Source organism: Trichoderma ghanense (assembly GCF_004382785.1).
Source record: "Trichoderma ghanense strain CCMA-1212 chromosome Unknown scaffold_4, whole genome shotgun sequence".
Taxonomy (NCBI): Eukaryota; Fungi; Ascomycota; class Sordariomycetes; order Hypocreales; family Hypocreaceae; genus Trichoderma; species Trichoderma ghanense.
In genome coordinates, this window is record NW_027395667.1 from 1,716,032 (window position 1) to 1,740,233 (window position 24,202).

General features: G+C 53.6%; 9 protein-coding genes across 9 annotated transcripts; 5 read left to right on the forward strand and 4 right to left on the reverse strand.

Moving 5' to 3' along the window:
* Positions 1-229: 229 nt before the first annotated feature.
* On the reverse strand, positions 230-1,083 carry CCMA1212_004732 (uncharacterized protein; the record flags this gene model as incomplete). The annotated part of the gene is made up of 3 exons (XM_073702026.1): positions 230-430; positions 531-757; positions 870-1,083. 3 exons carry the CDS (start codon positions 1,081-1,083, stop codon positions 230-232), a joined length of 642 nt encoding a protein of 213 aa, XP_073559441.1.
* Positions 1,084-3,414: 2,331 nt separating this feature from the next.
* CCMA1212_004733 (uncharacterized protein) lies at positions 3,415-3,609 on the reverse strand (the record flags this gene model as incomplete). Its single annotated transcript, XM_073702027.1, has 1 exon — positions 3,415-3,609. One exon carries the CDS (start codon positions 3,607-3,609, stop codon positions 3,415-3,417), a length of 195 nt encoding a protein of 64 aa, XP_073559442.1.
* A 490-nt stretch (positions 3,610-4,099) lies between these two features.
* Positions 4,100-4,750, reverse strand: CCMA1212_004734 (uncharacterized protein; the record flags this gene model as incomplete). Its single annotated transcript, XM_073702028.1, has 1 exon — positions 4,100-4,750. One exon carries the CDS (start codon positions 4,748-4,750, stop codon positions 4,100-4,102), a length of 651 nt encoding a protein of 216 aa, XP_073559440.1.
* A 3,060-nt stretch (positions 4,751-7,810) lies between these two features.
* On the reverse strand, positions 7,811-10,442 carry CCMA1212_004736 (uncharacterized protein; the record flags this gene model as incomplete). Its single annotated transcript, XM_073702029.1, has 3 exons — positions 7,811-8,375; positions 8,443-9,185; positions 9,243-10,442. 3 exons carry the CDS (start codon positions 10,440-10,442, stop codon positions 7,811-7,813), a joined length of 2,508 nt encoding a protein of 835 aa, XP_073559439.1.
* A 1,342-nt stretch (positions 10,443-11,784) lies between these two features.
* Positions 11,785-12,030, forward strand: CCMA1212_004738 (uncharacterized protein; the record flags this gene model as incomplete). Its single annotated transcript, XM_073702030.1, has 1 exon — positions 11,785-12,030. The coding sequence occupies one exon, from the start codon at positions 11,785-11,787 to the stop codon at positions 12,028-12,030; it is 246 nt and encodes an 81-aa protein (XP_073559445.1).
* Positions 12,031-13,411: 1,381 nt separating this feature from the next.
* On the forward strand, positions 13,412-13,677 carry CCMA1212_004739 (uncharacterized protein; the record flags this gene model as incomplete). The annotated part of the gene is made up of 2 exons (XM_073702031.1): positions 13,412-13,420; positions 13,474-13,677. 2 exons carry the CDS (start codon positions 13,412-13,414, stop codon positions 13,675-13,677), a joined length of 213 nt encoding a protein of 70 aa, XP_073559446.1.
* Positions 13,678-14,498: 821 nt separating this feature from the next.
* On the forward strand, positions 14,499-15,332 carry CCMA1212_004740 (uncharacterized protein; the record flags this gene model as incomplete). The annotated part of the gene is made up of 3 exons (XM_073702032.1): positions 14,499-14,952; positions 14,997-15,091; positions 15,312-15,332. The coding sequence occupies 3 exons, from the start codon at positions 14,499-14,501 to the stop codon at positions 15,330-15,332; spliced, it is 570 nt and encodes a 189-aa protein (XP_073559680.1).
* Positions 15,333-18,280: 2,948 nt separating this feature from the next.
* On the forward strand, positions 18,281-20,749 carry CCMA1212_004741 (uncharacterized protein; the record flags this gene model as incomplete). Its single annotated transcript, XM_073702033.1, has 1 exon — positions 18,281-20,749. One exon carries the CDS (start codon positions 18,281-18,283, stop codon positions 20,747-20,749), a length of 2,469 nt encoding a protein of 822 aa, XP_073559679.1.
* A 1,558-nt stretch (positions 20,750-22,307) lies between these two features.
* CCMA1212_004742 (uncharacterized protein) lies at positions 22,308-23,647 on the forward strand (the record flags this gene model as incomplete). Its single annotated transcript, XM_073702034.1, has 3 exons — positions 22,308-22,814; positions 22,889-23,237; positions 23,306-23,647. The coding sequence occupies exons 1-3, from the start codon at positions 22,336-22,338 to the stop codon at positions 23,645-23,647; spliced, it is 1,170 nt and encodes a 389-aa protein (XP_073559678.1). The 5' UTR covers positions 22,308-22,335.
* Between the last annotated feature and the right edge of the window lie 555 nt (positions 23,648-24,202).

A 24,202-nucleotide genomic window follows, 5' to 3' on the forward strand; every position in this document is an offset into this window, starting at 1 on the left:
GTCCATAATGGTTTGTTTGGGTAGTCTTGTTGATACATTTCTATGAAAAGCTCAGCAACTGGTGAACGCACGGGTTCCTCGCGACTCATCTGAGTATCAGCTTTTCCTTTACTAGTCCACCTCCTTCCACTTCCCGCTATCAAGAAAGAATTCCATGACTCGGCTCGCCATGAGCAGACCATCATGGGGACGGCTAACACGCTCGAGGGCATCCCGGAACGTTTCGTCGTCAAAAAATGGCGTGCCCTATCTTGCCGTCTGCTCTGATAATCTCCTCGTTGGTGAACTTGTCGAATTCCGGGTGTCCCTGGAAAGAAAGCAGCCGGCCGGGCTGGTAGAGGATCTGCACAGGGCATTTTGGGCTGGAGCCGAGGTTGGCGATGCCAGGAGGGACGGTAAGCACAGCATCGCGATGCATCTGATGCAGTTTCTATAAACAAGAGGCATTAATTTTTTTTTCTCCTTTCCTCCATGTTTTCTTTCTCACGTTGACGAGGAGTTGAATCATCAAAGGGGATTCAGCTTCTTACCACTGACGGAAGTCCGAGAAGCTCCTGGCCTTGCTCGTTTAGAGAGACACTTTCGACGGAAAGTTCCCAGCCGTGCGGGTTGCGGTTGACTTCGGCTCCGAGGGCGCGGCCAATGACTTGGTGGCCGAAGCAGATGCCAAATACTTTCTTGTCTATCGAGTGGAGAGCGTGCTTGACGAAGTCGGCGAGAGCTACGATCCACGGGTCGTTTTGAAAGGCTGTGTAGTCTGTAGACTTTTCATCAACATGGGGTTTAATTCGCCTTACCAGCTCATACCCAAAGCGCGAACAGTAAAAGACTGCAGAATAAGGTATGCTGAAAAGGGAAATGAGACGTACAGCTTCCCGTGAGAGCAATCACATCTACATCCTCCATCCGAGGATACTCGCCCACCATGGTGTCCCACTTGCTCACGTCGAGGCGCACATCCGCCGCTTCGGACCCGAGGGCGAAGCAGCCGTGGAAGATGTCGCCGAAGGAGCCGCGGGCGGCTTTGGCTTTGGGGAGGGGCTTTTCGCATTCTTGAATGGCTAGGCGTAGGATTCGGGGCATCTTGGTGGGATTTCCTCTCTTTTTGCTGGAGTTTGTTTTGTTTGTGGTCTTGGCGATATTCTAGGAGGGCATCGGAGGAGTGGGCTTGTTTGAATGCTTGAGGTTGACGTTATGCCGCTGGGATCTCATTCAGTTCTCCACAAGGATGGTAAAGTCTTTATTCCCAGGACAATAATGGAGATATTGTCGCGATGATAACCATTCGTGTCGTACTTGGTCTATGTATACACTATCCGGTGGTCATGTGCCGTCATGGATCATGGGCCGCTGTTGGCATCTCAAGCAGGACAAGACGCCTAAACGTGCTAGGTGGTATCGGCACAGACGGGAGTTCGCTGCTAATCCCAACTTAATCTCAAAGCAGAAGTCTAGGTGTAAGTGTCGCATAGTTCGACATAGAGAAGGGCGTGTTGTTTGGAATTCGCAGACATGAAGTTGAATGAAAGCAACATCGATGGTTGGATGCGGGTTTTTCTATACACGAACTCTGGCAGTCGGTCCTGCTCATAATTGAGCATAACACGACATGAGGGAAAACAGCTCGATGGACTCAATGACTTATATCTTCTTCCATTTTACAGGCCAAGTCTTTCTCACACATTTGACCTGAGTTCGCATTTACACAGCATGTGGACAAGTTCACACAGATCAACACCAAACCCACAGTTTAGTTGATGGCGACAACGCACTCGAAAGCGGTAAAGGCGTCGTTGACAATGGTGGCAGCGGTGTGCCGGTCGTAAGCGGCGAAAGGAACAGCGCAGTCAGGGGTGCTGGGAGAGACAATGTGAGCAATCCTCTTACATCGACGGATGTCTTCGAAGTGATGGGCTTACTTGTAGAGAAGACAGGCGTGGCCAGCAGCCACCTTGATGGACTGCACGACAGGGCTAGACAACGATGACTCTGGTTAGCCACGATGAAAGAAGCACCATGGGAACATGAAAGAAGAGCAAGCATAAAGCCTTACAAGTCAGCTACGGGCGTGCATTTGCCGAGGACGTCGTCAGGGCCGCTGATGGCGTAGGAGGCGCCCTCGAAGTTGGTGCTGGAGAAGAGAGTGGCCTAGACGCGTTGATGGACTGTCAATTACATGGCTTTCATCTGCCAAAGCACATGAGAGACTCACCACCTCCTTATTTTAACTTGGATCAAGAAGACATTCACCTCGAATGTTCCAGCAGTCGAGTCAAAAAAGGAAGGCTGAAAGCATGTAAGAAAATCATAAGACGCGGTGTAGAGTAACCGCAGCCAGCTGGCTCATGGAAGACACCGCCGCACCAGTCATCGACTGACCTATTTGTCTGGATCCCTGGCAATCCTTCTTCCGGCTAATGTATCCGAGACTCGAGATGTTGCCGCATGAGGCATTCGGAAGTGGAGCGGAAATGTCGGCTTGCTGACCTACCGAATAAGCTTGATCTTGCCGCGCCCGAAGCGTTGGATTGGATCACAACTCTGTGTTCTTTGGCTTACGTTGTCAGCTTTCGGCAGCGGTATTTTCAGCGATTACTCATACAATTGTTGATTCGAGATATGCTTAGGGGAGGGAAGCTGCATGTACGATGGTTGCTTGGGGGTCTCTAGCTGTTGTGGCTTATGGCAAGGGGTCGGCTGGTGGTGTAGACCTCCCAGCTAAATAAACAGTTACAATGTGAAAATGAATCAAGGGACGGTATCGGGAGATGAAGAAGATGGGGGGGTAGCTTTATCTCGTCGATTGGCTTCAACAGGTCGTCCACGTCTATTGTACGCTGCCCGCGCTTCATCAGTCACAGCTTGTACGACGCCATGGTATGTATGTAGATGTTCCGGAGGCAGAGATGCAATGCAGCAGTCCGTTCGCCATGACCTTGAGAACCGATTGAATAACCGATTCCAATAAGATACTCGGCTCCAATACTCCAATAAGAGACTTGTTGATTGCTACTGCGTCCATATGCTCCGACGCCCCGCTGCCAGAAGCTCGCAAAGAGTTTTCATCTTTTCGACTTGGTGCCCGTCTTGCTGGGTGGGGAACACTTTTTTTTTCTTCTGCCGCACAAAAAGTAGGCGGTCAAACAAAATTTCGGCTCACCGCCCGCGCAGCTCTGCAGGCTCTCTATAAATTTCCGTCCAGCTCGCCGCTCCTTTGAATTTTTTTCTTCTTTTCTTCTTCACGTCGACAATACTTCAGTATGTGCACCCCTATATTTGGGCCTCTATGGCTTCGCAGCAGCTGCTAACCATGTCTTTTTCTTTTCTACAGGAGAATCATTTCTATAGTATTCGTCTCTCGCTTTGGTTCCCAAAAGAGCCATCGAATCCACCCTGGTTGATGATTGCATATCCTCAGCACCCAAGAGTGAATACTTCCGGTCCTCTCGCTCTGTCCGCAAGGATGGCGGTGGTTGCCTCGTGCAGCTGCTGTATAGAGAGTTGTCTTTCTCTTGATGATCTCGACCCTGTCTGTTGTTTGCCTTCGTGGCACGCGGGCAGGGTGGGTGTTGATGGACGTCTGACAGGCGTGTTTTTCCTTTTTTTCATTGCAAACTGGGGCTTGCCCTGGGTGTGAAGAAGAATCGGCCATGCTTGTGAATTTGACCCGGTTTTGGAATTATCTTCGCAGTTACTATTCTATTTTTTCGTGGGTTACAAGTTTTGCTATGCTGGGTGAAGGCGGCGCGGCGCAAAATTTTCCCATCACTTGACTCAACATGACCTTTCATCCATGCCGCAGCTACCTAGCACTTATCTTGCACTTGTTCACAGCTTGCACATACTGCAGTTCTCAAGACGCAAGGCATCGCTGTTCCTCTGCAATGCCAGGTCACGCTGGGCAGATCCGAGGCAGCTTCTCATGCTCGCGCCCGCCATGGCTGCCAACCTAGAGCAAAGCAATGACGACTCGATGAAGGTGTCAGAAGATGGGCAAGTCATCATCACGCGCATTTGGGAAGCACAATCTCAACAGACTTCGATTAGATTTGTATTACGACAGCCATGGCCTCTCTACTGGATAACAGCCTCCTTTCTCCTACAGCATAGCAAAAGCCCCGATAGCAACTCCAGCCACGGCCAGCAATGAGGCACCCATGGTATTTCCAGCGTTGGTAGTCGACGTCGTTGAAGCAGCGGCACTGGTTGTGTTCGAAGCTGCGTGGGTGGCTTGGCTCTTGGTCGAGAGAGTTGCCGGGCTCGTAATGGGAGTCTTGGTCGAAGCAGAAGCAGGGGAAGAGGCAGCAGTCGTGACCAAAGTAGATGGTTTGCCGGGGGCGACAGTTGACTCGACAGCGCTGGTCTCGCTGGCCGGCTCCTGAGACGTCCTTCCAGCGTCGGAGGTTGAGGCGGCGCTTGTGGTCACGACGTCGGCGGTCGTTTCAGCACCGCCGGCAGCAGTCGAAGTTGTCACTGGAACGGCGTTTGAGGGAGTGAAGCACGAGAGGTACGAGATGGGCTCGCTGAGGATCGTGCCCGAGTACCGGGGGCAACCCGGCACGTCGGTGCGGAAAGGACCAGCTCGGCCACCACCGCAGTTCTTGGGGTCGCAGATCTGGCCATCGTTCAGATCGTACCAGTGGACAATGCCATCGTCGCAGGCCGTGTAGCTGTAGTGCTCGCAGGCGGCAAGGACGAGGTTTGCGCCCATGAGGAGGGACAGCAGAGAGGCACCGATGTACTGACGCATCTTGGTATTGGCGGTGAGAGTTTCTCTTTATCCGGTGATTACTCGGAGACAGGTTATAAACGAATGGCTTGGCAGAAGCAACAGCTTTGAATGAATGGCTTGGTCGGAAACAAGGCAACGAACGGATGGGTCGAGTAGAGGGAAAAGGGCTGGCTTTGGACGGCAACGTCGACGCCTATATACTCGCAGCACCATTCTTGGCAGCCAAGGGCCCTTTGCTAGCCTGCCAAATCCCTTGGGGCGATGAAGTCGCCGGCTCATTTCCGATCCCCCATATCGTCCCATCTGGGGCCTAGGTGCCGCCGTAAATCCAGCCGCTAGTCCTCTGGGGGGGACGGAAGGATTCACAACCTGGGTGGTTGACGATGCATTGCGCTGCCAAGCAACATCTAGCGACGCACGAACTCCAAGGAACCAAGTGTAAGAGTTCCATTTGCTTCTTGCTGATTGGAAGAAGGGGTCTATTTATCCGTGAGTCATGTGCAGTTGTTGCAACGTCTAGTTTCAGGGGCGAACAGAAGGGACTGCATCCTGCTGGTCTCTCATCACGGGGATTTCCAAACCAACAGATTTCTCGACCAAAGGGCGAGTGTCCTATGATGTTCATGTTCGTAAAGAAGGCGTTTCAGATAGGGCGGCCAGCAGTGGTAAGGTACCTAAGTAGGTACAGGGCCTTTGAGAGACAAGGATGGGGAGAATACTACTAGGTAGCTTGCCTCCACCTTTTGTTTTCCTGCCTTCTGAACATATCGTAGATGGTTGAATCCCAAAATCATATTGTTCGTTCCCCTTTGTTCCCATGCTGTGGAAATCAGGTCTTGGGAGGAAGTACCACGCGATGCTTGGTCAGGCATCTGATGTTGTACCCAGCTGTGTTCTTCGCATAGGGGTTCTGGTGCGGCCGTGGCATGGCCTGGTTGAGGTCTCCATATCCAGTCACGATGTGAGCCAATAGGATGATGAAGAAAGAGAAGATTCGAAAAGTGTGTAAGGACCCGGATAGCCGGATAAAAACTGGACTAGTCATGTAGAGATTTGAAGCTGAGAATGTGGCCAAAACAGTCTTGAAGAACAGGTCATCGGTTGGATGTCGTCAGAACAGCATACCGTACTTGCCGCCTCCAGACCGTGAAACATAGCATCAAGGCATCGAGAAAACAAAAATAATATGGTTCAAATCCGTTTTGGAAGAATGAATGGAAAAGAAGGGAGAGATAATCATTGCTTTACTTGATCGTAGGGTAGGTGAGGTTGAATCTCTGGCGAACCGTGTTGAGGGCATCACAGGCTCCATATAACGCCAAATACCGTCTATGTCCTTCAACAGACAACGGGCGTCTCGAGTGCCCGGTTAGCTCAATCGGTAGAGCGTGAGACTCTTATGAGGAACACGTTCTGAATAATCTCAAGGTTGCGGGTTCGACCCCCGCATCGGGCTCTTCCTATATCAAAAGATTGAGACAACGAGCGTCCATTTTTTTGTCAAAGTTTGACAGCTTTTTCACACCTTTTTTTGGTGGAGTTGATTTGGTCTGCGCCGAGTCATGCGCTAATGGAGCGCCACAGCCAATCAGAGTGCGGGTGACCCTTGCGACCCGCTTGCCCACCGAGGCCTGCTCAGCCAATCAATTCGGGCTACCGTCGACGAAAACAGACATTGGCGTCTTTCCACACAAGTTTGGTGCCGATTTCTCTTCATTCTTTTTGCTTGCTTGCTTGCTATGGCTAGGTACGCACTTGGAGGCTGGTTGAGGACAAACGCGAGCTGTTGACTACCGATCTCGACGACGGAGATTCCACCTACGAAGCAGCAGAGACAGCCATTCCCGTCGTTTGAATCAGCTCATTGCTATATATTGCCCTAGTAGGTCAGGTAGGCGTGGTAGCTGTATGTTGCGGTTAATCAGCGCAATCTCCCAACCAACGCTGACTTCCTTCATCAAAGAATACCAGACTGATCCGCACATGGTCTCATATTCAACGTGTTCGATCCTGCTCCTCCTACCCCTTGTCATATGGACATCATGGCCGACTCATGCATCTCCAATTCTTCACCCGAAGCTCCTTCCCTGAGCGTACAAAAACACGTCCCCGAAACTTCCCTCGTAAGGTACGTATCACGTGTAGTCACCTGACGCACAAACAGCACGCTCCTGCCATGTCTTCACTTTGTGCTCCCTGCAAATATTCTCTCCTCTTTTCCCAAGCTTGACTCTTGTATTATCTCAATCAGCCCTCCCAAGATGCAGCCAGACAGAAAAGTGCTGCCGTTATCGTGGTGCCTGATGACGAGCCACGATCCTCTGACACCAAGACGGGAATCAACGTGACACCATCAACCTGCACTTTTGCCAATCCAGTCGAAGCTCTTACGAGCGGCGGATTTGGATCTTTGTCTTTTTCTTGGAAAAAAAAAAAGAGACAAATCCTGATGCTTCCATCATCGTCGTGAGTCTTGAGCTTTGGTCATGTATATCTGCCGCAAGTACAATGTTGATGGCTACCTAGTCCTCTCGGCAGCTGTTCCTGGCCATCTTCTGTGTAGGGAACCATGATCGGGCGCTATCAGCCATTACCCAGCCTTGCCATTCCGTTCTCGCCACGTGATCTAACAATAAGGCTGAAGATGGATTGGAGTATCGGTGACAGAGAGCCTCTTCTCTCTGGTCAGAGGAAGCTTGTTTAGCAGAAGCATCACATCCGCCCTTTCGAGAGCCAGCCGTTCGCAACAGCCGAGTAATCTTCCACACCAAAGGATGTGTTCCAGAGAACAATCTATCTACCCAAATTTTGCAAGAGAGATGAGCCAGTAAGTAATATATGCACAATCTGATCACCCCTTGGAGTGTTGACAACAGTTGATGCTTCCATTCACCCTGCCTTCCTGAATTACTGTCACTTCAACTCGCAAAAACCATTAGGAGCACATAGTCAGACCGTCTTTCTAAAGATAATCAGATCTGACAATATTTAGCAAACTCGACAAGCAGCATATCTTATGCCCACCCACCGTTCCAACCAAGGTTGCCGAGACCTCAGCTCAACGCGCCTCCTTTGCCTCTAGCCATCAAGCACGTCGAGTTCGTTGAAGTGGACCAAGATCTTGAAGAACCTCTCAGCGATCCCCCAATTCTCAAGGCGGTAAAGCAGTTGGAACGCATCTTGCATGATTTGGTCGGTTGAGCATCCGACCTGGATGCGATGGCAAGACCCGATTCGCGCAGGGCCGCCAGTTTGCAGCCACCGTTCGACCTCTGCATCACTGAACGGCCACGCGTCCGCCTGAAATGGCTCGACCCCATCCACGTCTCTCAGAGACGACGGGCCATATTTCGCAAACGCAATGATGGCGAGATATGCTGAGAAGATGCGCAGATTGTCGCACGGCGCAAAGACGGCATAAATCTTTGCTATCCTGATCATCTGACCCGCGTGCCAGATATACTGCCGAGACTTGGTGGGATCCACTGCGAAATGGTCAATGAGCTTTTGCTGCGCCCATCGCAAGGATGTGCGAGAGTTGGGCGACGACGGCGAAGCGGCTACACGGGCGATGTATGTTATCAAATCCATGACATCAGTGTACAGAGACAACTGAGCGTAATGGCGGATCATTTTCGTCGAGCTGCGGAGCATGTTAGCGAACTGCTGGACAAGACAGACTGCTTGGACGGCGGAACGGAGGGAGTTACCAGAAGTTGACAAGGTCCGACGTGGACAGCGGCACTGTGGTCTCATCCCCAGGTATCGACTTGGCCAGGAAGCTGATGGCCCAAATCACCCTCGCCGTGTTCTCCATGCAAACAGAGGCGACGTCGAGGCCAATGTGTCGACAGGCCGCAACTGTGCTTTCCTGCTGAGCTCGCCTCCCGAATCCTCTAAGAATCCTCTCGAAAATCTGGGTGCACAATCGCCTGGTCCAAGGGGAGACGTCTCTAGACAGCGGCGACGTTCTGCCTGCCGAGGCAGCCACGACAGCGGACACCAGCGGCCCTTGTGCGCGATTGGGTAATCGTGATCGGAGCTCAGCCCAAGACTGGGCATCTGGAGCTTCGTATAACTCATCGGCACACGGGAACCTCGAAGGCAAATCCTCCAGCTCCATGACACAAGGGCGGTTGGTGAAGAGGGCAACGCTGCAGTCGTATTCGAATACAGCCCACGTCGTTCGGATTGCCTGCTCATAGGCAATCCAAGCAGTCCATTCGGCCTGCACTGGCTGGGCGACCGTCTCAAGCCCTGGATCTGTTCCACTCTCGTCATCATTGCCAGAACCCAACATCCCCAGGCTTCGCAGACTGGCAATCAGAAATGCGCGGATCCTGTCAACATGGTGGTAGACGTTGTCGTCCCCAGACCCAAGCAAGTATGTCTGGTGAAGACACACAGCAGCCAGGAACCTGACATCCGGACCCTTCTCAGGAGGAATGACGGCCTAGCCAGAGTCAGTAATGGCCATCTCCAGAGGACTAGCCGAACCGCCTGCACTCACCATGACGTTGAGCACAGCAACACATCGCGAGCTTATTATATGCGCCTGGTGGGCCGTTTCGTCGTCCTCATCCAAGAGAGCGCCAATACAAGCCATGGCTCCAAGCAGCGCTATCGGGCTCTTGACAAACTTCCATGTGGCGACGTGGAAAATCGGCTGCACCTTTTGCCACTTGAGCAAGAAGTTGTTGACGAGCTGCCTCAGCAATTCGATTCCTGGTAGCAACTTGACCTGAGCCCCCGACAAGCCCGCTACCAGGGGGATGCATGGCGCCCTGAAGAGAAGGTCCAGGCTGTCAAGCGCCATCACCAGGGAACCATACGTCAGACTACAGCCGCCAAACCTTTCCTGAGCACCCGTGCCGCCAGCTTGCAGTGAAGAACCTTGGGTTGCGCCGAGGGGTGAGCCAGAGGCCGAGTTGTTGTCAGCGTCCCGCGATCTGATGCAAGAGAGTTTGAAGTCCAACCAGCCAAGGCTACCAGCCCGGATATCGACCTCTCCGGGGGCGGGTAGCCTGGGGGCAAGGCTGAGAGTACTATCCGTCGGGCTAGCCGCGCCTGTCGTGTGCGAATCAGCAGAAGGAAGGTCAGGCGCTGAAAGTTGGCGGGCGTGGCCCTGCAAGGCCGATACCGCATCTGGCGACGCTGGTCTAGCTGACGATGCTCGTTGAGTCTGTGCCTGCTGCTGCGGAGATGCAGCAGTATGTGCATCTGTCGGTGCAGCAGTGGGCAACATAGAGTCCGACGCAGGGCGTGGAGCCGAGGCCGGGGCCGGGGCCGGAGCCGACATGATCTCGGGAGGCACGAACATACAGAACGCGGCTTTCTCGTCGGCCTTGCACCGCCCACATGGAGAGGAGCCATCGCACCTGAGCTTATAGCGTAGACAGCGCTGACAAGTGTTTCCTGGGTTGCCGTCGACAGAATGGTAGGCATCCACATGCCTCTTGAGGACTTCACTGGTCGCGAACCTACCCTGGCAAAAGTGACAGACGTTGCGATGTCGTCCAAGACTGGCTCGCTCGTCTTTGGCTCGCTCAACAGTGGCCTGTTCCGTCTGCTGTGTGTGCTCGGCTTGCTCAGCATGTATCTGGCGGTGACGTTCCAAGTGCATCCGATCGCCGTATGCTACCGGACACTGGTCACATGGAAACATGGTGTTCCTCCGTGGAGGGGGTAATTGAGTATCGCTGGCTGACATCTTCGCGGAAGGGGGGGGGGGGGTTGGTCTGTCTCTCGTTTCAGAATCAGCAGAGCTTCCTTTCTCCGAATTAGGGACCGCCTTCAAGCACGGACGATCAAAAAGTGAGACCAGGAGGAACTCCTTGCTCTTTTACTCAAGATAGGCAGGGAGACCAAGGCTGGTGAAGAAGATGGAAATGGCGAAGATGCGAAAATGATGGATGCCCACTGTGGACGAGCAACAGGTGAACCCGGTGTTGAGAACGACAACGTGGAAGAACGAAGAATGACAAGCAAGTGTTCAATCGAGGGAGAGAGAGTTGCTGCTGATACTGGGTACCACCCTACCGGTACTTGCTCTTTATATCTTGATCCTTCTTCTTGCTTTGTCAGACGAAGCAAACCGCCAGCTTTGGCAATGGCTCTCGATGCTGTGTCTGGTTTTGCCCTGCTGCGCTGGCCCACTCGACTGCCCTCGACTCCGCACCAGCCTTGACCCTGACGTTGCCTGCTTCACTGGATGCCACCTCCTGCGTCTCTGTCCGAATCAGGCCCCAGAGTCTGGCTGCAATCGCGCAGCAGTGTTTGTTTGCTACCTAAGCGAAAGGACGTGGCTCCTTGCACGTGCATTGCTCGAAGCCAGAAACATCAACCTCTCCGATATCCTTGCTCTGTGTAGGACAAGGTCAGGGCCTCATGCATCTTGACAGCTCCTAGGCCTCGTTCTTGGGCCTCAGGACGCTTGCACTCGCATCTCACAGCATCATCCATCGCAGCACATCGACGCTGGCGTTGCATTCGGGCGGACGTTGTGCATCTGGTTCCACTGGCACGCGTTGACCGGTCTGCGAGGCACTGGAGCAGGGAGGAAAGAAATACTGTCGTCCAAAGAAAGAGCAAATGCTCGCCAGGCGCTCAAGGCCGGGGCAGCTTTGGCTTGTCTCCTGCCTAGACAACAGCCACAATTCCCCGGTCCTCTTCTCATTTTTTTCTTCTTTTTGCCGCCCCTTCGCTAGCCTGTGAAGCTGGGAAGCTGAAAATCGAGCAATCAATTTCTCTATAGTATGCTGAGCAACGCGTATGAAGGAGGTATTGATACATTATTTCAAGGCTTCTCGGCTGCTCGGTAGGGTTGCATGGGATGGGTACCAAGTTGCTGCACTCATCGCTTAAACCGTTCATTATGGAGACGATCAGGATGGCTCGCACTGGGAGTCTGACAGAGGGCTGTTGCGGAACGTCTGGGGAACGAAGCGCATTGTCTCGTTCTTTTGGCTCCGGCTGTCGTTTGAAACAAGTTTGACTTGCGATGCTGTATTTGCGTGAATTACATACCGGTCTGTGGATTTTTCAGGCATCAAATGCTCACGGTCCGCCACACTGCTGCAGTTCACGATTATCACTGGTCTACCTTGGTTGCGAGCTCTTATTGCTACTATTACATACTTCATACGCTAACGACGGGACAACCTAGGGGGCTGCGACACAGTAAGAGCCGTGGTTCAGGCCATGAAAGGCAAACAATCATGCGCTGGCGACCTGGTCGGCCCCATAATCCGGTTTCCATCTGGCCCTGTTCATGGGCTACATCCCGGTTCCATCGTTGAGCTCTTGCTGTCTGATCCTACGAGCCGACCGCTGCGGCTGATGGCATCGAGCCGGGCAATTGCGAGATGGTGCTATTGGATATGTGAATGGTGGCCGTAGCACAGAGGCAACAACACTACCTACCTACCTACCTACCTATACGACATTGCCTCTCCTTGCGCAGTGAGGAGCGCAATCTTCTCGCATGATGCGAGACAACGTTGGCCATGCAGGACCAGCACTGCAGCAGTAGGAGGGACCCCTCCGTCAAGTAACAGCAACACCCCCGGTTCAAGCCGGTCTCATCTTATTGCTCTTGCAAAGTGGCATTCGGACACTGGGCACAGCAAATCTGCTGTTACACAAGACAGCAGGAAGTCGCTTCTTCATTTGCTTAATGCCCCAGTTGTCGCCACAAACTTTGCGACGGCTGCAGCACCTGCGCCTAGAATGCCCTCTTTTCGAGAAACACCCCAGGGACATGGTCTCTTTTCGACGCCGGAATTCTTTGCCCTGGGAGCGGAGCGATGTCGTCTTGCCAGTTCGCAACTTACTCATCAATCTCGCGATGACACCAGTTAATGCAATGTCCCGTTCCCTCGATCGCGCCAGAACCCTCTTCTGCCAAGGCGAATTCCACACAACCTGCTGCGAGGGCACAGGTCGCTTTCAAGTAGCCCAGGCTGGCAAAGGAATCATGTATGGGTACCTTGAATGGAACTGCAGGCTGCAGTATATGACACATCTACTCTGGTGTGGCCCCTCTGCCGGACAGTCCTGGACAACAACTCACGTTTTGGCCGTATCATCATTATCATCTCTCAAGAAGTCATGTCTCATACACTCGGAGCAGCCAAGAATATGGCAAACACAAGATACGTTGGCCGATGATATCGTGGCAGCAGTCTTTGAGTTCCAGGGACACGTTATTGTGCTCCCTCAACTACCGAAATGCCATGGATCTCTACGACTGGACAGGCAACGAGGCTTTCTTTCCACACCGACAGATGCAAACTGCGCTCATTCCAGCCTCAGCCATTCGTATTCGAACCTATTACTGGACTTGATGGTCAACTTCCTGCAAGCCTCTATGTCTCCGTGCAGCCAGGAGGCGATGAATGAGACCCGTCAGAGGAGCGCGCGGCTAATCAACGAGAGGCAACAAATCATCGAGAGGCAGCAGACGAGGGGAACGATGAGCAAACAATATATTGCTCGAGCCCGGATCGGCCTAATTGAGCGACAGCCTTGAATGTCGGGGGCGGATACGAGAGCCTGGACCTTGGAGCTGGGCACTGGGGGCTCAACTACCCAGTGGCCTCTCTTTACTTGCGACTCTTTCCTTCTTCTGCCCACGTTTTCTCTTCCTGGAAGCAAGGGTGTACGCCACAGCTGAAGGACATGACTGAGGTCAATGACATGGGTGGGTATCGTGCTCCGAGAGCACACATCCTTTGCTACAGCGTTCCGCTGATTCCCGGTCTCATGTACAGAAGTATTTAGAGGATGGACACTTAACAACGCGAACGTGGGTCGACGTCAGGGGGAGAGGCGCGATCAGATCAGAAGCTGCCAGCGACGTCCAAGTTGCTGGAGCTGCTTCCCACCTAATATACCGGGTTCAGCGAAGGCTTCCCGGTCCACAAGGTGTCATTCGACAAGAATAGAAACACTTTGTCCCGGAGTACAGTGTATACCAGTACTACATCTGACACGGGCTATTCCGTCGAGCTTCGCCGCTGCTCCATACACAAGATGTGGTACGAAGCGGCGTAGTTGGTGCATACCCCACACCTTGGCAGCGCCGCTCCATATACGTACGACACGAGAGAAAAGCATAGGAACGGTGAACAACGAGACGTGCTTTACGAAGTACATCGGAGAGGAGAGGAGAGTAAGCAGGAATGAAGACAGCGCGGCAATTCTTATCCGGGAGATCACGTCGAGCCTGCAAGAAGCGCTTTGCTCATGGGGCAAGATTTGTTTTCTCCAGGGGCGTGCTAATCGGGCACCAGAAGTTTCTCCTCTTTGTGTTCTTGTGACTTTGACGCCGTTGGACAGCCTTGCAAGAGGGTTTGGAAACGTCTAGTGTGCCTGAGCAACACTCTGATGGGGACTTGAACTGTGCAGCGAGTGTACGCTTGGGAACGACACGTTGAGGGGAATTCGGAGCATGAGGAAGCGGCTCTGATCCATCGATAAGCTGGGCCAGCCATATCTCTCTTCCATTAAGGCATACACCAAAGCTTACTGCGCACGAATGACTGTCAGTCAGTCTATCCGTATCTATCCTATTCGAGCACGGGTTCCACGCGAAGGTCGGTTAGCCCTAGGGAGGAATTCAGACTGGTCAAAGGCCTCTCCTACAAAGACAGTCGAGAGCACCGATCTTCGTATCGGGCTCCATGCAGAACCAATGAGACTCTGCTGGTCATCGACATCGGTTGACAATGATACTTGACGGTGCCAATAGCATGCCGCGATCAGAATGAGACAGAGACACACAGGCACTGGACCGCCGGCATCCTCTCAAGTCTTGTCCGAAGAACCCCCAGGTCTCAAGGCCCCCCGAGCTTCTACCCATGCAACGCTCAAGGGTTCATCAAGACCGCTACGATCGCCTCGACGTATGATCTGCGACCTGTTGGTTTCCCAGGTCCTTGCGGCGGAAGCTAAGGCTAAGCGCCGGGCTGGCCCCAAGGTCAACTGTGCATGGTACAACATCAATTGGGGGTGCTCTCCTGCAAATGTACAAGTAGCACAGGCAGGGGAAATGAAGGCCGAGACGGGCTCACAGTCATCATATATCACATCACATCGGGGGGCGTTACGGCGGAATTCCAGGCCGCAGGCCAATCTACTTGCCGGCAAGGTACCGTTGCGCGTGAATCAACCAGACGGCCACACGAGACTAGCCCAGCAACGTCCATATTACTACGGGCGTGTGTCGGTGTTGAATAGGCCGCAGTAGCTGAGCCATGAGCAGGACTCGAGCAGCAGGGATATGGAAGTCTGGACGAGTGGATCAAGGTCTGGGCCTCGAGCACTCTGCCCGGAGGAGCTTGCATGTCTCTCTTGCATGTAAGTGTACAAACAGGTTTCCTGCAGCCGATGATGCTTAGTCCACCTATGCTCAAAGCGATGCATACTTCGTACGCCACTTGATGCCTACTCGTCGATGGCACAAGTATACTCCGCATGGTAGACGAGAGTCACCGTGTACTGCCGGGGTAGGTAAGGCAGGGAGGGAAAGGCTCTGCATTTGCGTTTGCATTTGCATGTGCTCTGACTTTGGCTGTAGCACACCGCCGCTCGGACTTGAGTCACAGTCAACGCACAGAAAGCAAAGAGGTCAGATGGGATGGGGAACAGAGTCGAGGAGCGGTGCTCGACAGATGCTCTCTGGATGATTGAACTGAACCGAGCCATTATCGGTAACTCTGACGACAAAACTACAGTGAGCTGCGTTCATATTGTATGGACACCTGATTGGCCTGAAAAGAGCATACCATACAGCCAGGATATGTATGGAAGCCAAAAGCAGAGAGCGAGAGGGGGAAAAAGAGAGAGAGAGAGAGAGATTCTAGATTGAAGTCTGTGGCTCCATCGCGGTTCGAGTCGGTACCTCCGGCCCGTACCTTATCAGCTGTACTATCTGGATCCGGTAACTTGGGGGCCAAGCCACCAATAACGAATTTGAAAGAGGCTGAACCCTTTTCCGAGTGGTTTTATGAGGCGGCAGAGGGAAAAGGCAGAAAAGGCAGCAAAGGCAGCAAAGGCAGCAAAGGCAGCAAAAAGAGGCAGAAAAAGGCAGAAAAAAAAAAAAAAAAAAAAAGAAGAAGGGGAAGACGAAGCGGCGGCTGCGGCTGCGGCTGCGGCTGCGCGCTTGATAGTGTGGAACGAAGGCTGGGGCGGATATTGAATTCATGTAGGTTCTTAGAAGGGGTGTAGAAGAATTCTGGAGTCAGTCGCACAAGAAGAAGAAGGTTGTTTGTAAGAAGGAAGTGTTTGAAGGCGTGCGCTCTACCGGGCAAAGGGGAGAGAGATTGAGCTTATTCGTTTGAAAAGTGAGGTTAGGGTTGCTTATTTTAGAAAAACCTGCTTGCTGAGACTTGCATCTCACGGCATCGGGCCTGTTCCGCATCGCGTCTAATTGTTCTTGCGCCTAGATTTTCCGCGCGCTGTGGGTTGATGCTGATACTACCTACCCAAGATGATGATAATGACTTGGCAGAGATGATGGATGGATGGTGGTTGAATCAGAGAGCGAAAACGAGGTCGAAATAGGTGATTGTTACCTGCCGTCTTTGAACGCCCCCCCCCAAAAAGATATTGTGTTGGCACAAGCAAGGTAAGGTACTGTATGCACGGGAAATTTCCATCATTTTGGGGGGCCTCCATCCGCGTGGTTTGGTTGCGGTGATCGCTTTTCGCTGCGTCTTGCGCNAAAAAAAAAAAAAAAAAAAAAAAAAATGCGGAATTTGCCTGCACAAACTCTCAATAAGAGCACCTGTATCAACACTTGGGCGCACGCTCTTCTGCGCTGCCCGTCTTGTTCTGATGGCGCCGTCTAGCCTCGCCTCGTGCCGCTTTCGGTGACGGCTTGCACCTTTTGCTGGCTCTCGCTTTGTTTTTTTCCGTTGTCTCTGAGGGACGCTTTAGTGTAGTATGTCTCGGATCTTTGTGAGGCCCGGCTGTCCAGCCCAGCGTCCAGTCCAGCTAGCCACCGGCCGTCGTCGAGATTTGCTTTTCTTGCTCTGGTTTCAGTCTGGCCTGCTCTGTCCAGACAGACACTCCAAGAGAGGCACCTCGTCACGTTGGATTCACCGCTATATAAAGAAAGCGTCGAGAGGTCGATTCCTGTCGCAAACTGCCCTCGTCGCGTCACGGCAGCTTCAGCATCTCTTTCCACGCCGCTTTTTGTGTGTGTGTGTGCGTCACTTGCAAACTGCTCCACCTACTGCCAACCTCGAACTAAAGTAGGTGCCTTATCGGCATTGGCCCCAACCATAAACCACTTCAACCTCACCTCGACTCAGCCTGGCTTCACCTCGCTTGCTCTGCTGCTACAAGCCGACGGTCCCTTTGTCTAGCATGTCGAAATAAGCATTCGCCTGTTCTTCGTCTGCCCGATCCACCCGCTCCGTCCCAACCCATACCTTGCCCATCTTGTCCTTCGTGCCTCGCGCGGCCGAAAGCCTTGAACCTACTGGACCACAGCAGCAATTCGGCAAGAAGACCAAGTATCGGGGGCTTCAGGGTTGCATCGGCCCTGTCTTTGTGCTTCAGTGCCTTCTTCAGCGCCTTTCATCTGCGTCTTTTATTATTATTATTTTTTTCGTCCTGCGGTACTGCTTTGTAACTTGCGCTGTTTCTGCATCCCGGCCTACATCTTCTGCGTCATATCGCGTCCCTGCTCCTCTCGGCTACTCGAACAACTCTGGTCACTGTTACATGCTCTACGCACTTACACACACGCCTGAACTGCTTTCAAGCTAAGCATCGGGATCCATATCGCGGCATACACACATTTGCCTCCCAACAGTTATACATCTCCCGCAGACACGGGCTGGAAAAAAAGACCTCACGGACGCGGATCCCTTACACACACAACCCCAGACAGGCAGGCAGGCAGGCAGACAGACAGACAGACAGACAGACAGACAGACAGACAGACAGAGGCCAGAGTTGTCTTCACCACGCTGCCCTACCATCGATCATATCGACCACGCATCACGGGCATTGAAGCTCTCGTCGGGGACGACGAAATAGGCGAGCATCAACACAACGCCGCCACCACGGCATCGCTACTGTCTGGCCCCCCTACATCTGGCAAAGCCTGGGATCCTCTCTCAACTGGCGACGCCACTCGTTCAGCCCTGTTTATCAATTAAGCTTCCGATTAAGACACCTCGTTGGCTTGCCGTTTACGACTCATACCAAGCCAACCCGGGATTGTCTAGGATTAGCCTCAAAGTATCCTCGCGGAGGGCTTCCTCCTCCTTGTTGACACTTGTTTGCCATTACTTATATACCGGCCACGCCGCATTTGTCTCGTCACCCGTCTCTCTCTCTCTCTCTCTCTCTCTCCATCTCTTTCTCACTCACTTCATCTTCGTTCTCATCTCGCTCAATCGTTACGCATCCTCAATTTCTTACCAGAACGTCAATCCCGCGCCAGTCACCTGAAAGCTCGCTCTCTGCTTCACATCGGTATCTCTACGTCAAACAGCTAGCACCAGAATCACTACACATCTCGTATCATTCATCATGTCTCGCCGATCTGGTCTCTGGGATTCGCACGCGAGGGCAGAGAGCTCCACCTCGCAGTTCAAGAGGGAAAGCCGCTCCTCTCTCTGGGAATATCCGGTCGCCTTTGCTCCCTCCGGAGCCGCTGCGTTCCGTCTATCTTCCGCTGCGTACTGTCTGTCTTCCAATGCCAATGGCAATCACCGCACCCCCGGCAAAAGTTCCATGAGTGGCACCGGCGGCAGCACCATGAATGGCCCTGCCCCCGGCCCTTCCAATGGCAACGGGGATGTCAAGGGCAAAGGCAAAGCCCCTGCCGTGAGCCACGACATGCCTCTCCTCGACGCGGGCAGCTTGCCTCCATTGGCGTCTACAATCGCACCGTTTCTTTCCGCAGGCCGGCACTCGGATTCCTTCACCATTCAGGAATACGACGGTGCATTCATTCAGCCGCTCAATCGCGGCCACACGCCCGCTCTGCCGGTCCCCGACTTGATGAGCCCCTCTGCACCTGGCCACCGCGCATCCGACCCTCGATCCTCCGCTCCGTTCGGTGGGTGGCCTAGCCGGGAGTTGCCGTCATTCTTTGGACCGCAGGGTGCCGGCCACGACGGCCCAGAATGCCGCTGCTCCATCTGCACCAGTGGTCCGCAAGCCATGTGCTTCCAGCAGCAATTGGCCCAACAGCAGGCTTCCATCAACGCAGTCTGGGACGCTGAACGCACCCGCCTCGAAGCGTATCGGAGCCGGGTGGAAGACCTGGTCAGACAGGAGGGCAGGATCATACTGGACCACTACCGCCAAGGGTGGGATGAGGAAAGGAACAGACTACAGTCCGAGATCACCGCCCTACGCAACACCATCAAGGGACTCGAGGACGGGCACCTGCAGCTCTGTGAGGATCACAGGAAGCTCTGGGTTGAGAACCTGAAGCTGGAAGAGGACAATTCCAGGCTCAGGGATGCCTTGTCCGAGCCCAGAAATGCCCCCGACCAGGCTCAGCGTGGAGTTGAGGGAACCACTGTCCACCACGGCAACGTTCAGCCCATCTTCACCAACCCCTTTGAGCTCGCCGGCAGCGGCCAAGGTGGCAGACCCAGCGGACACAACGGCGGCCGGGGCTATCGCTCGTCATGGAGCGCGTGGACTGACCCGACCTCGTCGTCCACCCCCTTCGCAAGATCGTCGTGGCCCGTCCAGGCACCAACACGCGCCACATCCCGCAGCCCGCCGCCGCCCGCGGCCACCTTGGCGTCTCTGGGTTCAGCGCGGATAGAATTGCCATCCGAGCGATGCGTGCCCATGTCTCCGCAACCTGAGTACGGGAGCCGCATCAGCAGCCCCGTCTTTCCGCTCTATTCGGCGTCACCCACCCCGGCCCGTTCGGACTCACCCATGACTTACTGTCCGGCTTCGCCCAACCTGGCCCGTTCGGACTCACCCAGCACTTACTGTCCGGCTTCGCCCGACCTGGCCCATTTGGAGTCACCCGCTCCGTTCTGTCCGGCTTCGCCCAAGCTGCTCCGCTCGGACTCACCCATTCCGTTCCGTCCGGCTTCGCCCACTCTCATGAGAAGCCCCAAGCGGCGGCTTTCCGTCATCGACGTCAACGAGGTCGATGCGGGACTTGACGGCATCTCTCTCAGGGCGGACACCATCCGAAGGACTACCTTTGCAGAGGGTACCATGGAGGGAGCCCCTCCGTCCAAGAGGCAGCGAAGCTTGTCCCAGGAGTACTGCATTGTCAACAACCTGTCCGACGACAATGATGATGATGATGATGAAGAAGAAGAAGAAGGAGAAGAAGAAGGCGGAGGCAGAGACAAAGAGGAGGTGCGGCGACTCAAGATGCACGCCGGGAACACTCCTCCTCGTTCACCTCTTGTGCGCCACAACCAGGGCAGCCCAATCCCGCTTACCCCTTCCTCCCCGCCGGAGGGCAAGCCGGCCATGGTCGGCGATGTGGCGATGGCGGAGTCTGTCAGTTCCGCCTCCGAGGGTTCAGGCGACGTGCCGCTCGAGGGACCCCTGATGATTCAGAACGACGCTGCTGAGGATGAAAGTTTCCTGGCCGCTCTGAACGAGAAACTCGAGCCCATCAGCCAGGGAGTGGATGCCCTCCCCAGGGCGGTGCAGCCTCCGATCAAAATGCCAGCACCGGTGTCAGCTATGCGAGGCGGGCGTCTTGATATTCGCCGTCTAGATCCAGATGGTGCCCCGCGTCCTGAGGGCTTGAATACCTCGAACCCCCTGTCGAACGAAGACAACGGAAGTGACCAGATACGCATCTACTTGGGAGAAATCTTTGCAAAGGAACAAGAAGCCTGCGTCAAGACTGAGCAGCCCGCATTTCCCCTCAAGATGCAAGATGTCAAATCAAACGACGATGATGACGATGAGTACAGCGACGATGCCAAAGGCGCGGAGGCTGATGTTCCCATCAAGTTCAAGTCCACGAGCAACTTTGGGGCGCCCTTTGGGAGGATGTAGAGCACTATCCGAGGGGAGCGGCAGAGCTGCGCAGCCCAGCGGTGCCTTGTGGAGCGTGGTTCGGGTCCTGATTTGACTTTCGACTTTGGGTTGTTTATTTGTTTCCTTGTGGTCAATCTGGGAGCTGCGTCTCTCTGCGTTAGATTTGAGGCTTTTGTCCATGAACTGGACTGTGTTGTTGTTTGGCTACTGGTTTTACGGTTGGACGTTGGGCTTGGACTAATACGGGAAATGGCTGGATGCGGAGGGATTATGCAGGCATTCTGTACTTGGTAGGACCTAATAAACATGATTATACCATCTTCGAGTCTCAATATGCAATGGAGGGGTTGGGGAGATCAAGTGGTTTCCTGGCCGCTGGCCAGTGACTTCTCGCCATCAGGGTCTTATCAACTCTGCTCGGATGCCCGTGAGCCGTGTCTCGTTGCTTCTGGCTAGCTGTCTGAGATGGACAGGCAGGGAGAGACTGACGCATGTCTCTGCGCGGAGGGCGAGGGTCTGGAGTGCGGAGGTGCGACGGTGATGCTCGTTTATACCTCCTGGCACATTGCGAGTGATGAAGCGGCAGACTGTATTAAACAGTACGACTTGGCGAGTTCCCCAGTGGAGGAGTCATACCTTGCATGATAAGGTGAGGTATGCTTGACATGCATGTCTTGTCGTACCTACCTTACTGACGGTCGTTTTTTCTCCCCTCCTCTCTTTTCCTCTTTTGTGAATCTTTTGAGTGTCTTCCAAAATCAATTCATGTCATCTGCCCTTTAGGTAGACATTGATGGGGCATTTCGTCCTCTTTCGCTCACACAGATTGCCACTTCTGCACGATCGACGGGGACTGCGTCAGAATTACACGTACATCATCATGCGGGTTCGGAGCAAATTGCGGGTGTTGCATCAATGTCAGGTACTGTCATTCCTGTCGATCCCGCTCCCGGATCTCAGCGAGCCTTGTTCTCATCATGTACGTTACCTACTAAGTAGGTACCTCATTGCCTACCAACCGCCTGCAGGCCAACTGTACAGTAGCGCCGGGATCAATGGAATGGGCTCTGACTGCTCAAAATCGCCTGCCCGCCCAGGGCGCAGGTATGGACTGTGCTCCGAATTACGTATCGGCTACAGTTGCAGCGATCCAAGGAGATGGAGAGTTGATCGGCTCTAGCGGATGCCCGGTCGAAGCGGCCCAGACGGCTGGTACCGGTAGATGCTTTGTTCCTGTACCTGCCCCTGTACCTGACCCTGGCGGTCTGTAGTACATCCCAGATGTACCTCTTTCCTCCATGGCAGTCCCGGCTCCAGCTCAGGTTCGTTCTTTGCTTTTTTTTTCCCCCGTCTCTTGAGACAATACGAGTAACTTGCAGGCACATCCGAATCGTTGGGTCACGTTTTTTTTGTGCTTTCCGTCTTTTCCTTTTGCAGCTTTCATCTTATCGCCTTTTGCCTCCTTGTCTCGATTCTCTCTTCACTTCTCTCTCCCTTCTTCTCATCTACCTTACCTACCACGTACAGGGCAAGGACGACGACGAATTCTACTACTCGATTATACATCTCATTCCAGAGCAGGGCAAGATCAGAATTGCCCTGTCATGGACATACAAGCAATATCTGCTCAGTCCTATACGACTGACATCACGAGAACCTCCTCCATGGCTTCTTCATCCTCTCTCTCGCCAACACCATCCCTCTCTTCATTACCTTGTTCTTCTTTTTCCGCGACCCCGGCTCCAGCATCTTCATCCTCTTCCTCACCTTCAGCTTCAGAGTCCTCGGCCCAGGCTTCTCTCTCCCTCTACGGAATTGCCCGCCGTTACTGCAGGGAAGAGATTCTCGTGACCCCCCTCCGATGGACCGGCCGCCACCTCGAGCTCCTGCAGTGCTCCTTTGACAAACCGCTTCCCGAGCCCATGACGGCTGCTACATACTCAATGACGGAAGCAGACTACTCGGAAGAGCGCAGTGGCACGCCTCACTTGGAGGACTTCTTCCGCTATTACTACAAAGCTCCGCTCAGGGAACAGGGCATCCGGCTGCTTCTCACCAGAGACGGATGCCCCCTGATTGCATAGTTCGTCCTCCTCTCCATGCTTCTTTGCCGTTCATCGACTTGCTAACAGTCTCACCTTACGGCGTTCCCATCAGTGATTCCATCAGGCTTTACTTCAACGGCTGTGTGGCCAAGAGGATGGAGTGTGTCAGTCTCTGCCTTCGGGGCGACGACCAGGAGACGCTCGAGTATCGACGACCCGTCGCTGGCTTCATTGACCGCAGCCACATTGAGCTCTTGAGAAAGGAAACCATAGGCTATCGTTCCAGGCATTACAATCCCCCCGTTCTGCGTCTCTACAACAAGAAGTGGAGGAAAATCAGTCCGTCTGAGCCATTGTACGACCCATACATTGTCGCACTCCTCATTGGCGTCGCACAGCAGAAAAGGAGACATTTTCGGGAAGTCAACTCCAAGGAGGAGGCCGTCAAGGGAATGGTCTTTGTACGTTTCTCGACCCATATTCTCTCGTACGCTTTCACGTCATTGGACTAACGCAGACAAACTCACAGTCTCAGGTTCTGTCCACATTCTACTCCAAGGGCAAAAGTGAAGTGAAAGGCGAGGAGGCCTACATGGGCTGGATGTATCTCTACCAGGCCAATATTCCCTCGTCGCTTCTCGACATGTTTGACAATGCCAATGCTCCGCCGTCAGCGCCGCCGTCAGTCTCGGTTCAGGTCATTACGATATCCTACGCTCCACTGGCCACCCTGCGTGCTCGACTGCTGGAGCTTTTGTTGGCCGAAACTCTTGCAACAACAATCTATTACGGTTCCTCATCAGGACGCAAACGAAAATACGACGACCAGGGCGCTGGACATCCGTCTTTACGAGAGGTCCCCTCAGGATGAAGTTCCGGTCCCCCTCCATTGCTTGTCTTGAGTAACCCGCTGGACGCAGTATTGCTCTGGGCAACCTCCACTCGGGGCATCACAGTGGCTTAGACAGCTATCAAGACTTGCTATTATTGTCAGCCACCAAAGGATGTGTACCACCAGGCCGGTTCCAGCACACGCGGCTCCCTCGTGTGCAAATCCTGTCTTTCTTTTCCGACTTTAGACCTCTACATTGTACTCAGAGTGGACAGCCGAGATAACGTCGCCATATTCGGAGCACTGAAGCCCCATGCAAGCTATTCTGATGGTCCACGAGGCCTGCGTTCGTACCGCATTCGAGTTCTACCCCCGTCCATGAATAGTGGTTCGGGCAATAAGTTGAGTAGCCTGACGGGGCCGTAACTCGTACGTCTCTGCCTATTGATCAATACCAAATGTTCTCTCACCTGGACTGGCCCTCAAGTTGAAGAGCTAGACCGGGGGCACTATGCAGGGAGGGCACTTGTGACCCCGGGCCAACTGCCGCCAGCTTGACAAGACGCATGCAAGGAGAGGGGGGCGAAACAAGAA